The 15,425-nt window shown below is 38.7% G+C and overlaps 1 protein-coding gene across 1 annotated transcript in view; it reads right to left on the bottom strand.

The window, feature by feature from the left end:
* LOC122177853 (SAM domain-containing protein SAMSN-1-like) overlaps positions 1–8,055 on the bottom strand; it is a 32,255-nt gene extending 24,200 nt beyond the window's left edge. Inside the window, exon 1 of the mRNA XM_042867614.1 lies at positions 7,881–8,055. Within this exon, the coding sequence (XP_042723548.1) occupies positions 7,881–7,937 (57 nt within the window). The 5' untranslated portion in view covers positions 7,938–8,055. The remainder of the gene's footprint in view (positions 1–7,880) is intronic.
* Between the last annotated feature and the right edge of the window lie 7,370 nt (positions 8,056–15,425).

The following is a 15,425-nucleotide window of genomic DNA, read 5'->3' as shown; positions in this document are numbered from 1 at the left end:
CTCTGCAAATCTAGCCTATCACTGTAAAGTGAATTGCATTAGCTACAAGGCTGCAAGCTTTCATGAATGGTAGGAACATCTACTTTTCTCCATGCCTTCATACAATAACCAAAATCCCAAACAAATAGTTCTCAAATTTTTACCCACGTAGACACAATTAGCAAGAGACAGTAATCAAGTAAATATAAACTCCATTAGAGAGAAAAAGAAAATCATGGAAATTCAACCAACAGACAATGTCAGCAGAGCCTTGCCAGGTACTTGTGGATAGAGCTGAATGACCTTTCTGTCACCATCAGTCATTTCAAGCACTCACTACACAGTCTCTGAGCTGTTCATACATCACTGAACCATATCCCCTTTTCAGCTTTGTGAAGCAGTTGTTGGAGTTAACATACGATCTTTAAAAGGAGGCAGACACACAGAAGAATGAGAGAAATAGTGCAGCTGTGGAAAATGAAAGCAGTTCATGAGTGGTAATACTCAACATCCTTTTTGCACAGGTGAAGGCAGCAGAGTCAAACTTTGTAAACTCATTCAGCTGTCCTGGTTACTTTGTCTTCTCATCTTCATGCATCTGTATTTGGCTGTGCTGCCAAAGCAGAGCTGATTTCTTTATCTTATTACCGCAGGCTGACAGTTACAAAGATCCATCTCAATCTTAAACACAACAGCAGAGGCAAAATATGAGACAGCACCATAGCTTTTCCATGCTTTTCTCATCGAGCAATGCTCCTACAGAGCTTTTCTTATCCCTGAAGAAGCCATTAGAAACCTGACAGGAAAACTTAAGCTAATATAGTATTGGCCCCAGATCTCACTTGTGTGTCAACATACACGAAGGCACAGCCAATTTACCACACCTTCTGAATGTAATCAGCATGACCAAGTAGAGGAGCTCAACACTTCCTACAGTTCTCAGTAATTAACCTTTTAGCATCTCATGGAAATCAAGTGTGGGGTTACTTGGTTGTTCTTGTGAAGACAAGAGATTAAGACATAAAAGGGTAGGGAAAGGACTAAGACTCCATTCAAAAGATCTAAAGGTGCAAACATTAGATGGATCTCTAGATCTTTTTCTCAGAGAAGGGCTTTCTTGTTGGCCTCAAAGGTAGTGATGAAAGGTCTTTCACTGCTGACATTCAGCAAACCAGAAATAAGTCAGTAGATCTTAGGACTGGCAATTAAGCAGCCTGAAGTCTGCAAACAAGTGAAATCATCCAATTTTTTGTGCATCTATAGAATAAACCAAATAAAAAGGGACAGTATGGTTTACAATACATATTGTCAAAGAAGCAGCTTCACAGAAGTTCAAAATCTCCAGACATTTTCAGGACTGGAATTTCAGTCTCAAGTTTGAGGAAAAAAAAAAAAAGAAGAAAGAAGACTACGCACGTCCACTGTGCCAGTATAATAAGATATAAACAGCTAGAATTGCATGAGCAAGCAAATACAGGAAAGATTTCACTTGGGAAAAAGGTCAGAGATCTTTCATCCTCCTTTGGAACACCAAAACACATGCACACAAATTCCTTCCTTCACTGAAGTACAAGCAAAGGTTACCATTATGATGGTTCTGAGGACATGTGACTTGCTAAATATTCAGAGCACATATAATCTGTAGCTTGGTACCAAGCAGAAAAATGACTAGAGCAAAACCACTAACATTGCTAATTTGTGGAAGTGAGTAAAACTACTTCTAACTACTGAAATAAAACCACTGTCACTCTTATAAGCTTTCAGAAGATAAAAGTTAAGGGATATGGTGATTTCAGAGGCCCAGAAGACTTTTATTTTCATTTCCTGGAGTGAGTGAGAACTCCTTTAGTAAGAACTATTGGTGATAGGTGGATGGTTGGACTGGATGATCTTGTAGGTCTTTTCCAACCTTGGTGTTTCTGTGATTCTGTATTGCCAGAGATTTTCACAGCAAGGGGTTGATTCTTCTGGCTTAAGTGTTTGTAACCACCCACAAATGGCTCACACCTGCAGCTTTACAATTACTTCAGTGTGGATTTATACAAAACACAGATTACTAGAAGTATTGAAACCTACGAAGAACTTTAGGGCACATCCTCTATCCTGCCCTTACACAGCTACTGCTTTTTACAAGCGATGATGGGTATCCTTACCAGTGTTTCATTTGGAGTACTTTGTGTTTCCTAGAAACACAGTACTGAAGCAATCAAATGCTCAATAAAGATAATTAAAGAATTAGAAGGGAACTAATACTGATTTATATCACCTTGGTGTTTATCCCACCACACTTATCAGAGAGTAGAGTCACAGTTGTTGCGATAGAGTTGAGTTTCCAGGAATATGTGGAGAATGAAATTTTGGACAAGCTTCTTAAAATGCTATTGCTTGGTTGGAAAAAAAACAAAACAAAACAAAACTTGTAGTGTTTTTCACTATAAGCAAATTTCACATTATAGATGCCATAGTAAGGCAACTCTGCCACAAAAGAGGCCAGGATGAGAACAGGCCAAAGATGCCTTTTCTATTATTTTATATGAGAGCTACTCAATAATTGCATGAGTCCTAAAGGAACCTTTATGTTGATCTGAGCATCAAAATATGGTCTGTATATCCTGGTCAGCTTCCCAACAAAGAGGAGGGAGATGGCTGTTGTTTCACCACAAAGACCCTGGACCATTACTTAATGTTTAGTGAGAAAATCAAATTCCAGGAATTTCAAACTCTTATTAGAAGAGATAGGTTAATGTATATGCTAGGACAGAAAAGGTCTGAAACAAAGCTTTCCATGGCTGAGCAAGGACAAAAGATTTTTCTTTTTTCGAAACAAAATGTGGATATAAAGAAGGAAAAAAAGAAAACTGTTATGAGAGGAGCTGCAATATGGTTGGAGAACTTTCCACTCACACAAGAAAAATACCCCAAGGTTAACTCTAACCTTGTTCTTGTTTTTCTGAAGTCTGAGGGAGACAGGAAACACCTTCTGATGTGTGACATGCAATCCCTTTTTCCCCATCTGCTCATACATGGTTATAACAGTATCATTTTTTCTTTCTCTGAACACTTTCTGAGAAAGGCCAACAGGTATTTCCACTACAAACCAGATTCTTAAAACTACTCCCCACATGTTGTTATCTGCTTCTGCTTATTTAACAGTGTTAAAATGGATTTTGACAAACACTCCTTCTTCAAGAGGCAATGGAGTAAAGACCTTTAATGACAGAACTACGTGTCATCTTTGCCTATGAGCATAAATTTGCACAGCGGGCAGTATGGTGCAAACAGCTCATCGCCTCGCATCACTGTTAGAATGTAACGCAAATGGAAACGAACATCACTTCAGTCATGGCTGTGAAAATTAGCATCTGTGACATTAGCAGTAGTTCATTTATGATACACTCCAAATTTCAGGGAGAAAGAAAAGAATTTTAAACTTGCTATATTTTCAGAACTCTGCCCATCCTTACCTTTGAAATAAAATTAAAAACCTCAGCTTTTACCACTCAAAGATAAAACCTAGTTAATATTCATTAGCAAAGAGCAATCTATTCACTGCAGATCTTGTCCTACAAAAGATATAATTATATGCTGAATTATTTTTGGCTTTTAGAGTTGCTGTACCTATCTCCTATTGTCTCTTCAAGTATTTCCCAGTACAGAGTACTGCACAAGCCATCGTCTCAGAAAGCTGCACCACAAAACTTGCTTATAGCATCTGTCTGCAGTACAGACTCCAAACACATGTGATAAACATGACTTAGATTACAAAGCCCATAGAAATCAATAGGATCACAGCTAATTTATTCATTTACGTGTTTTGGGGATCAGGCTTTCTGTGACGAATATATACAAAAGTGAAATCCGGGGCTCATTAAGTCTATGGCCAAAATGTGCATGGATTTTTGTGGAGCAAGGTTTTGTGTGAAGCTTATAAAAAGGAAAATTAATGATATGAAATACTACTAGGGAATAAGGTTGCACAGTAAATGTGTGCAGTTTACACATTTAAATTGTAATGTGTGTAAACACAATGGAAGTAAAAATTGCCTTCCACTGGATTTGCCACTAATTTCTTATGAGGCTGAGAGTAATAGTTTATCACATCAGTAAGAGATTATTGATTTAATTAGAATCTTGGACATATTTTTGCCTGAACAAAATGCACACGCATTGACCCTGAATTGTCTTACACCAGAAGTAAGCTGAGTTTCAAGCATCAAGCACATTTGGAAGTGGAATAAGGAAACAAAAACGTCTCAAACCTTTAGCATAAACATAGATCATCTGTCACGTAAAATAATGACACAAGACTTTCTTCAGTCAAGCCAGAAAAAAAAAAAAAAGCAAAAAATCTTATTTGCTTCAGCTTGAAGTAAAGCCAAGAATCATCAGGCAGTTCTCAAGTTTTCAGTGTGTAGGAATTTGAAAGAGAGAGACAAAAGAAAACCTGCTGCCCTGAACATTACACTGTGTGAAGTGCACGGTGCAGTGCAGGGATGTTTTGCAGATTATTTGCACCTTTCACTCTTATTTACACCTGGTCAAAAGTGTTAAACAGCGCAAAGTGGAATGTACCCTTGCTGCAAAATGTTTTTCTTTTTTTTCTTTTAGCACTGTTTTGTTTGCACAGTGCTGCCTGAAGTACATCAAAGAGACCATGTTTAATTTCTTCTAAACCTGCTTCGTGCTATTCCCCAGATGCACAGAGATCTGTAGTGCCATAAGTGCAGTGAAGATACAATCCAGGTGATGTTAGGGGTCCTTGACATCTTCTGAGTGAGCCACTCTCCTCTCCCCCAGCTTTGTGAGCACTCTGGGGCAGGCTGTACCAAGCCCTGGCTGAAACACATCTGGCAGCAATATGTTGCTGCAGACCTCTCCTACCAATGCTGCAGCAGTGCAGAAGGAATGCTTTGCCCACAGCACTCCACCTAGCACTGTGGGCACCGACTGCAAGGCTAGGTGCTCCACCTTGTGCGCATGACCTCAGCTGCCCACTGCTAACTGTGCAGCCCAGAGAGCTGCACGGTATAAACTGAGTCACATCTCAGCTGATGGAAAAGGACAGTGAGGGCTGAAGTGAAGCACCAAGAGAGAGCTGTGGTGGATGGGCTGATGGGAAGCACTCAGCTTGCACCATGATATAAAGTCATTTCAGGACTTGGGCAGACAGGGGTGTGTTAGGGAGAGGACAGGCTTGAAATAGAGAGGTTAGCCCTTTGATAAGGTTGAATTTCTTCTATTTTAGACTGAGTATTTTTAAGCCTCAGTACTTCTACTTTATAATTCAGCTACCTGGGCCTCAGCTTCTGTAAAATATATGTGTGCAGGCCCATAGCAGTACATGGAGCTACAAGGACAAACATCAGCAAAGGATCACCCTTTTGGTGCCTCTTTTGAAAGCATTTATCTCCCCATTTTCTCTGGAATGACAAGTGGTGTAGATTTTTTTTGCTCACAAATGAATATTATTTAGTTTCTGCTACATACGAATCATATAGTAGCTGTATGTAAAAACATGCATACATAAAAGCTGCAAGATGTGCATAGAAACTATGAACACAATTGTGGTGCTACAGAAATCCTTGCTGCGTAAGGAAAAACTGCAACACCAGTTCTTCATGGCAGTGGACAGGTATTGAAGTTTTAATAATAAACACCAAGAGTTTCAAGATGTTTCTTTTTGCCTATGTAGCACCTTACACATCTGCAGAAGTCTTTTAAGCAACACAATAATAAAGCAAATGCATTGCACACAGAGAACAGGCAGTTAAATAGGAGAATCTGTATCAAAGGAAATAAATAGGAATATCTGTATCAATCAAAGGAGAATCTGTATTGCTCCACTGGCCACCTTTCCACCACTAGCAGTGGCTTTGTACCATGGGACAGCGAATTGACTGGGGTAAGGTTTCAGCATCAGCTTTACATGGTATTTCATCTTTATCAAAAGGCATAATGTATGCCAGATACTCTTCATGGGCATTAAGGAATTTCACATTAGAAAACAATAAAAACAGGAGGATTAAAAATAAAATCTAGGTGTAACACTTGAATAATGCACAGAACTTGCCACAAACGTGATACAGACCAGTGGTCACTATCAGCAAAACTCAGCTGCCTAAAAAGGTATTTTGGTTGTTCTGTTCGCAGGTCACTGGAAGCAATACAGATTTTCACTGGATAATCTAGACTGATGACTTTCTCCTTTATTATATCCAGGACAGCCACCTGAAGAAGAGGTGAGACAGCCCAAGACCTCCACACTGATGATGACATCCCTCCCTGTGCGTACAGGAAGACGTCAAATAGTGCCTACGCAGAACAGTGGTAGCCAGGAAACCATCCAGGGGCCCCAGTTGTGAAATTTTGTAATTTCTGTTTGGAGGTGAAGACTTGCACCCCATGTTACTCAATTCTGTATTGAGCAAGTTAGGTATTTGCATTGCTTACACAGTGCATATTTCCAAACATGCAACAAAAAACTAAAATTTCTCTTCTATGGGAGGGGGAAACTGTTTCCTCCCATGACATTTCTGTCAATAGCACATTCAGCAAAAGACTGCAATTGTGGAAAGTTTACAGAATTCTGTGCAAAAATGGGACTACAGTAGGTGAAGTGTTTCAAAGTACGTTACTAAGGCAGAAAGAAATCCTGATCTGCTTCACCAAAACCTTGCATTTTTTGCATAAAAATTTACCAGAAGTCAGTGCAGCAAGATCATGCAAGTCTGACAATCAGTCAAGTGTTTAGACTCTTTTTATCCCTGCTTTATACACACAGTGAATCAATATATGTATATATACACCATATTCAGAGACTTTATATTCACATAGATTCACAGATTTGAGAAGCCATAACACTAGCATTTGAGTAGCATGGAGTGAATTCATGAATGAATAACCAGCTGTGTGAAAGGAAAAAAAAATAAATCATAGAATCATTAAGGTTGGAAAAGACCTCTAACATCATTAAGTCCAGCCATCAATTCATCACCACCATGCCTACTCTACCATGTCCCTCAGATCATACCATTTGTTAAGGAAGATGTTATTCTGGAAGAAAAAAGTAACCAAAACTTAATTTTGCAAGTATTCAGTGGGCAGGAAAACAATGCTCATTTACAGGCTCTATTGTGATCTTTTCACCTGACCTACAGCGTAGCTAGATATTAACTATACTTCTTCCCTGCCTTTAAGATATGAACAAAAGAAAATACATACCACAAACAAGCCTAATGCTTAAAAAGCATGTAAATCTATGGAGAAAGTAATTAAAGTATGTTTCATATCCATGAAAAAAAAACACTAAAAACATTAATTGTTAACAAATCATAGTCTAAAACTGCAAGTGGGACACATAAAAGCCAATGTCATGTAAAACCAAATGACATTCCTTCTGAAGAACTGCCTGCAATAGTCTCTTAGGATACAGATGTCACACTGCAAAGTGTGCTCCCAAACAAAGACAAGAAGGATCAGTAAACTATTTCTCACTTATTTCTTAGGATAGCGTCAGTTTGTCATAAATTCAGGGGGTAGAGGAAATTTTTGTGAGTGTCTCTGATAAAAGACTGATGAAGAACATGCAACAACAAACTCCCGTAGCAAGGCTCTTCAACAACACTATATCAGCTTTGTAATGATTTCTTGGATTGGACCGTTACATTTATAAAGTGAGTATATAAAAATAGATTGTTGAAGTTGCATTACTGAAAGAGTGCTGAGGAAATCCTGAAGCATTCAAGGTCTTATTTTTCAGCTTCACATTTTCTGTAGAAGCTGCAAAACCTTAGGAATTGCTCCACTGCATTACAACCAGTCCTGGGCCTTTCAAGTACATAAGCCCTCCTTTAAGGAATTCCTGTTATAATTTACTGGCAATAAAAATTAAACATTCTTACCTTAGGTTTTTGACTTTTCTCCTTATCAGACACATTAGATGGTTTTCTCTTCAACATTTTAAATTTAAGATTGTCTGACTGATGTGCAAAGTCTACAAGCTTGCAACTTAACAACGATAACAACGCGTACCGCACAAGGGTACACCGCTCACTGCAGTTCCTTGTTCAGTCAGGATGTGACCGTGCAGCTGCTTTGTAGAAAAGGCAAGCAAGTTGAAATAGCAGTTTGGGAGGGAGTGAGGAAGGAGAGGAAGTGACTGCAGAGAGAGAGGTGCACTAAGGACGAGTTGAGAATGAGAACAGAGTGCAGAGTGAGAAACTCTTTAATATGTATTCTCCTTTATGTCACCATCAGACCTCAGGAAGACTTTGCACAACCTCAAGAAATCAGTCTCTTTTCCCCTCTCATTTATCCCACTCAACCTCATGGCACTAACAGCACCCTTCATTTCAACTTGTGCTGAGACTCGAATGGGAAGGAGTGCTGCACTCATAAGCATCCAAGGATTTTATTCCCCAGCAGGTGTGTGCTATGCTGTGACACATGGTCCAGCTGGTTCCTAATTCCTCCCACTCACTGCTCTACAGCCATTCAATAAATGTAGTGAGGTTAAAGACCACTAAGTGGGAGAGAAAATTTCTAAGGCTGTCTTCTTTTCCATGGTCAAATAGTTTTTTGCCTTTTTTTTTTTTTTACCAGAGAATTTGGACATCCTGAAATAGCTTTTTCAGTTCTCTGCTGTCACTGATTAGGTGAAAAGTAGAAGGGAGAAAGAACATCTCCAGCAGGAGGTTTACAGCAGAGAGGCTACAATGAAAGTAGATACTAAGTGAGCTCTGATTGTCTGCTTCATCTTGTTTGATATTATTTGCCAAATTCAAACAAACAAGTATTGAGTATCCTACTGAAAACTAGTTTGTTGTGAATCATGGAGTATAAAATCTGAAACTACAAAAAAAAAACATTGCCTTTTTATTGAAGATTCAGGCAAATCTCAAAACATTTGAGCCACCCACAGAGTTTCAATGCTGCAGATGAACAAAGAAAACTATTTCTAAGTAAGTTGCAGAGCTGAAAAAGTGAAGAAGTAGGTAAAAAAAATATATATTTTTCAAAAATTTCTGACATTTTTTCAGGAAAAAAAATAGTTTTCAAGACGATCTATTTGAAGCAATTTCCTCATACATTTTGCAGTTAAAACTTCTTTTAGCAAGCCTGTGAAAACGTCTTCCAACAGATAGCAATTCATGAATCCTTGTGGATCCAAACACTCAGTGCACACACCCTGGTAAAGCCCTGTCTGTTTTTTCTGTGTATGTATTGAACCTTAGCCCAGCACCCAAAATGTTTTACTTCACATTTTCATTAGAACTACATTCCTTCTGTATAGAGCTGAATTTTATTATCAGTATGATATCCCTCAGAGTTCATCAGCATTATTATTAATTAAATATTGATTATTAATAATAATTATTATAAACTCCCAGGGATATATAATTCATCATTATTGTTAATAATAATTAATTGTTAATAAAAACGATGAGGTTTATTAACTCTAAGGTATATTTTTCTTTCATATATCTGATAACAGCACTTGCAAAGTCTATTTAAGTTTCTAACCCTAAGGAGGTTTTACCATTGATATTTAATCAGCCTTAGTAATTCAGTAAAGCCATATGTTATTAAAAATGCTGTACGTATGTTTTACAGTAATTAATCCCTATTATTTATCTACATAGCTGTACATTGCAGTATATTGCTTTTCTTTTTTATCTGATCCAAACCTGAGGATTAAATAAGACTGTGCAGATCATTAGAATGTGATTTCCTGTCTCAGGCCACTATTAAAATCTTCATGATTAATAAAATGGGAACTCATCTGAAGAGTAATATATGAGCTTCCTTTCTGTAGAATATTTATTGTTAAACAGGAAGAAAGAGGCCATTTCAAGAGATATAGTGCCCATCCATATCTATTTCCTTTCCTCATCCACATATCAGAAAAATTATAGCAGCTTGAAAGCTGACCTGATTATGTTCTTGCCCTTGGAAGGTTGACCCACACTAGTTTTAAAAAGTAACTAAGTGAAAAAAAAACAAACGTATAACAGGAAGTTAACCAATACATTTCAAAGAGGGCTCTTCTCTATTAAAAAATAATAAAAAGCTTGGTGCTTGTATTCTCTGTATTTCAAGATGTATTTTCGAAGAGGAATGAATACCTACGTAAAATAGCAATTAAACTTCTCATACCTAATTTTCTATTGGACATGATTGCACATAACTTATTCCATTTCCTTGCTGTCTTTGGACCTCATCCAAACTGCAGCAAAATCAATAGAAGTTTTGAAGATTAATTTTATTGGGCTCAGATTTGAGTCCTCCATCCTGAAATACCCAGGTAATGCTGCTCTCCACTCTGCAAAGTCCAATGGGAAGAAAAGTGTTCCACTTAGTAATTAAGATGACCCCTTGAGAATGATTCCTTTTATAAAAGGCAATATACGTTATAGCTTATTATTATTATCATTATTCAGTTTTAATGAGTGGTCCATGATAAATAGTCCTGGATACTCGAGTGCTTTATGTGTCTTCCACCCACACAGTATCAAATGCCACAATAGTGTCAAAGTCCTCACTGGCTCCATCCAGTTATCTTACCTTGAAAGAAGAAACTACCTACAGTCTACACTGTAAGCTCATGCTTTCAGTATTTGATTATTTTTGTATTACCAAAAAGTAGAGCAAAAATTAGAATAAAGAGTTTAGCACAGTAGCCAAAAAGCAAACAAGATGAAAATTTTGTATCAGTCCATCACAGAAATCTGGCCAAAGTTTAAATGGAGACTTAGATAGCTTACATTGCTTTCCCTTATGCTAAGCAATTCCAAAGTGTGTTAGGCTATTTATTTCAATTAACATAGGGCTTCTATAATGTACCCTTTGCTTTTATGTCCATGCTTATACTTTGTCTGGCCTAGGTTGCCTAGATATAGCAGAAATCCCAGAATAGCAAATGGAACTGAGAGAATAATTTGCAGTGAATAATTTACTTAACAATTTTAGTCTTTTATTTCCTCAAGGAATGTTCAGGAGCAGAACACAATTTCCTTAAGTGTATGTACTAATGATGGGTCATAACACAGCTAGATACTTCCCTCTCCTGGTCTAATCTGTGCAAGAGCCAGTCACGGTTGCAGCCACTGTTACTTGTCAGTGCAGCTCCCTCCATGAACCACCACAGCAAAGATGCAACAGAAAGTAAAGAAACAATTGTGAAAAAGCAGAGTTGAGCCTTCCCACCCACAGTAATAACCCATGAAAAAAGCCAAATATTGCTGCCTGCGTTGACTGTATAAGTATTTAAATTAAACACTGAACCTTCAAGCTCTGACTTTTCCTTGAGCTTCTGGGGAATGGAGTCGGAGTTCCATCTTTGTATCTATCCAGCACTCAGTGCAGTCTCATCACTGTCAGCACCCAGTACTGAAAATTGGTCCGTAACGCCTAGAGGATTTTGTTCATGAAATGAGGTCTGTAATTTCCTAGTGAATAGGCTCCTCGGTGCTTTTTGTCATGAGGAAAAAATGAAGTAATATAAACTCAAAATCTTTGAGAGACGAGACAGGATAAAAATATTTTAGGCTTATGCTCTCAATGTGGCAGAGGATTGACACTATATCAAGAACACCTCACTTCCTGTACTAAATATGATAATTGTTATGAAACCTGTATAAAGTGGCTATTCAACAAACCACAGGGCTGTTCAGAAAGTGACGCCTCCTATTTTATTATGTCAGCCCACGACATCAGAGGCGGATGTTGGCAGTATGGCAGTAGAGGCTGAACCTTCCCACCAATTTTCCATTACATGTTGCTGCTGTGAGACAGATGGCAGCAGAGGGGTAGTCTGACAGAACAGCATCTGACATGGAAGTGCATTTGAAGCAAAGGTGTGTCATTGTGTTCCTCCATGCAAAAAAAAAAAAGGTAGCCACTGACATTCATTTATGCTTGCTGAATGTTTCTGGAGACCAACCAGTGCATGTGAGCACAGTGATGCGGAGGTACCTTTCAGCAGTGGTGACAGCGACAGAGGAGCACTTCCACTGGTACGGCTCTTCACAAGTGTGGCATGCAGGCTTTTGTTCATTGATGGAAAAAATGCATAGCTAGTGGTGGTGAGAATGCCAAAAAATAGTGTTTTGTACCTGATAATTTATCAAATAGTGTCATTGTGCTTGTAATTTCTATGGAAATAAGTAAGAGGCATTGATTTTGGAGTGACCCACGTAATAACTGAAGTTTGCTACAAACACTTTGTCTTCTCCAAATAATTAATGTTAGAAACAGGGCTTTTTTTCTTAATGCCTACTGAAATAGCATCAGGAAACAACAGAGTGGACTCCAAACCTGTTTAAGAAACAGGGCACAGAGAAGCAGGAATATCCTCATCATGTTGAGTCTTGGAAATTGTGAATTCAACTTTCCTGAGACTCTCAGGCTTCCTTTTCTACCTGAAAAAATATTTTTCACAATTCTTTCTTTTCTTATTCTAATCCTTTGCCTTTGAGGTCAATGGAGTCACAAAGAAATATGGCAGGGACAGGCTGTAGAACATCACTACCAAAGCTCCACTGAATTGAAAGACATGTCTAGTAAAAAAAGCTGTGCCTAGTGGGTAAGAAAAAAAAAGATGTTTCAAGGCCAGGCCCTCCAACTATGTCCTTGGCATGCTCCCAGCATTACCTGGCCTAAAGGGAACATGAAGCACCAAGAACTTATCTCAAACTTTGATCCCAGCACATTGTCTTGTATGAGCAGTAGATGAACAGATCAGTCATATCTGCACCATGTCAGCTTAGCACTAACACCAATAAAAATCTATACTATTTTGACAGATGGATTCTCAAGGAGATTGGGTTTCACCTATTGAACAAATCCCTTTCTTATTGTCTTTAAGAGTAGAGCCAAAGTTGTATCTATCTCTTCCAGGTAGTCCTGGTGGGAAAGCTCAGAGTCAGCAAGGTTGGTATCTTGTAAAACAGCCACAGGCTTACCCAGCATCTGTGTAGTAATTTTCAGCAGAAATATGTGCGTCACTGGTGGTTTTCTTGTACAATTTATTGTAAGCAGAGCACAGTTTACAGCCTGTGAATTATAGAAAGTAAGTGGCGAGACGCTGCTGCTGTGGGTTCAGGCATGCTGGTGAATTGCATGCTGTTTCTCAGAGTGAATGTTAAGTTGTAGCTCAAAGCTACATTGCAGTGTTTGTGCCTGGGACATCTCAGTGGATTCTGTTAGTGAACACTGAGATTACTAATCAGACACAAGGACATTTTACTCCACATAATTTGAAGGCTTATACAACTGTTGTTTTATAATTATTCAGCTGATGTTTAGCCTCCCAGAAATCCATTTACAGATAAAGAATGACAGTTGCCTTGTGTATCTATTCAGAAAGCTCAAATATGAGATTTGAGATAAAGGGAACAGATACAACAATAAATTTAGGCTCTCTGTTCTAATCTCTTACACAGAACATGACATGCTTCATTCAGCATTTAGAGGACCGGCTTAATGCATCAGCACTGTCAGTGCAGCAGGGGATTTTCTCAAGGTATGTACATGATGTCTGCCTATCTCTGATTAGAATCAAGATCAACAAAAGTAAATTCCGATTAACTGTAATGTGCAGCCTGCTGTCAGGAAACTCTGTAGTTTGAGCCATCTTTTACTAGTAAACATCTCCTGCTGAATTTCTTCACTCATGTCAGAATGTCAAGATGCTGTGCCACCACAGCATTAGGATGGTTCTTTAGATGCTAACATGAAAAGGAATAAAGGGTGGCATTTACTTGCAGGGCTTCATTTTCATTTTGTTAACCAAAGAAAAGGTTATTTCTCCTTTATTCCTTGAATATGTTTTAAAGTGGGAGAAAATAAAATTTGAAAGTGAAAGAGAGGGACAAATTTGGTTTACATATAAATCTTACGAGCAGGAAGTGGACCAACTTTTTACACAATCTGACAGTGATAGGACAAAGAGGAATGGCTTTAAACTAGAAGAGGAGAAATTTAGGTTATTTGTTAGGAAGAAATTCTTTACTCAGAGGGTGCTGAGACACTGGCACAGGCTACCCATAGAAGCTGTGGTGCCCCATACCTGCAGGCACTCAAGGCCAGGTTGGATTGGGTCCTGGGCAGCCTGAGCTGATGGGGGCAGTCCTGTCCATGACTCTCACTTCAATGCCTGAATCTCAATGCAGGGGTTTCTGTCTTCTGTTCTGGCAGGCATAAAGGTTTCACCCAATCTGTCAGCCACCTCTCCACTGAACGCTGACACACGGTGGGCAATCTGTAGCCAGCTGAGTTTCACCATGCAGAAGCTGAGGCTCTTTTCCTGCTGGAGTTCTGCCAGGTGATGTCTCCCTTTGCCACTCATGGTTTTGCCCTGCTTGTGTTGCTCAGGTCTTCATGGTATACTTCAGGCTGAATGATCACAGTTGAGCAATTTGCCCCAGGCCAGCTGAGCCTCACTGGCAGGGAAGAAAAATGGTCTTAGCCCATCAGTGGGATGAAACACATTCTCATACATTTGTTTCATTAAGATCTGAGATAATGTGTATTATCTGAGGCTGTCTGTTGGCTAAAAGCACTCAAAGGGACAGTCATAGTACTCAGTAGCTGTCAGGTAATGACCTACGTGTCAGTAACTTGTCTTTGGGGAGAGAAGGGAATATACAAGGGAGGATATCTCCAAAACTCTGTGCTGTGGAGAGAGAGATGGAATGTTTTGCCCCTTCACAAACCCCCCACTTTTCTTCAGGATTTCCTTTATCAACTTTGATTTTTTTCAGAGTATTATTCACTCCTTCCCTTCTCACTTTCCTACAAAGAGTATGAGCTTTTAAACTCAATCCTTGCAAATCACGAGTCTTCTAATTACTTCTTATTCTCACTTATGTGATTCCTGTTATTTCTTCTACACAAATTGTCCTGTGTGTTTTCTATCTCCTTGTCCTTGCTGCTGCCAATGAAAGCAGAAGTTGATGTGAAAGAGATGAAACTTATCCTTCCAACAGATCCACAATTTGCTACAAGCTTTCCTGAGCTACACAGCAGGAATTCCTGGAGAGGAAATCTTTTAAACAAGTTTGGGTTCAAGCACCACGACGAATCTAAATTATAAAAAAAAAAATAGCACTCTCAGGTAACATTAATCCATTAGATTGAAACAACAAAAATCAAACCCAAGAATGCAGGACTTAGGGAAAGCAGAATTAAATGCTATCTGTGATACTTCAGTTTCACTCCTTTGCACATGTTCTATGATAAAGTTTTAATAATGTTATTATTTACCATATTTTCTCTGCTGTTTGATTCAGTGCAAAGGACTAATCTGAATGGAGGTGTCAGAGTCTGAACTCCTGCCTGTGCCACTAGTTGGAATGTGCATTCTTGCTGGTGCAACAACTATCTGATGTGTAAAATAACATGCTGTCTCCATTTGCCAAACAAAGCCTGAGGCAGATAAGTTATTT

The sequence above is a fragment of the Lagopus leucura genome, unplaced genomic scaffold (assembly GCF_019238085.1).
Source record: "Lagopus leucura isolate 7727_CA_CO unplaced genomic scaffold, USGS_WTPT01 Super-Scaffold_100001, whole genome shotgun sequence".
NCBI lineage: Eukaryota > Metazoa > Chordata > Aves > Galliformes > Phasianidae > Lagopus > Lagopus leucura.
This window is presented reverse-complemented; position numbering and strand designations above follow the sequence as displayed.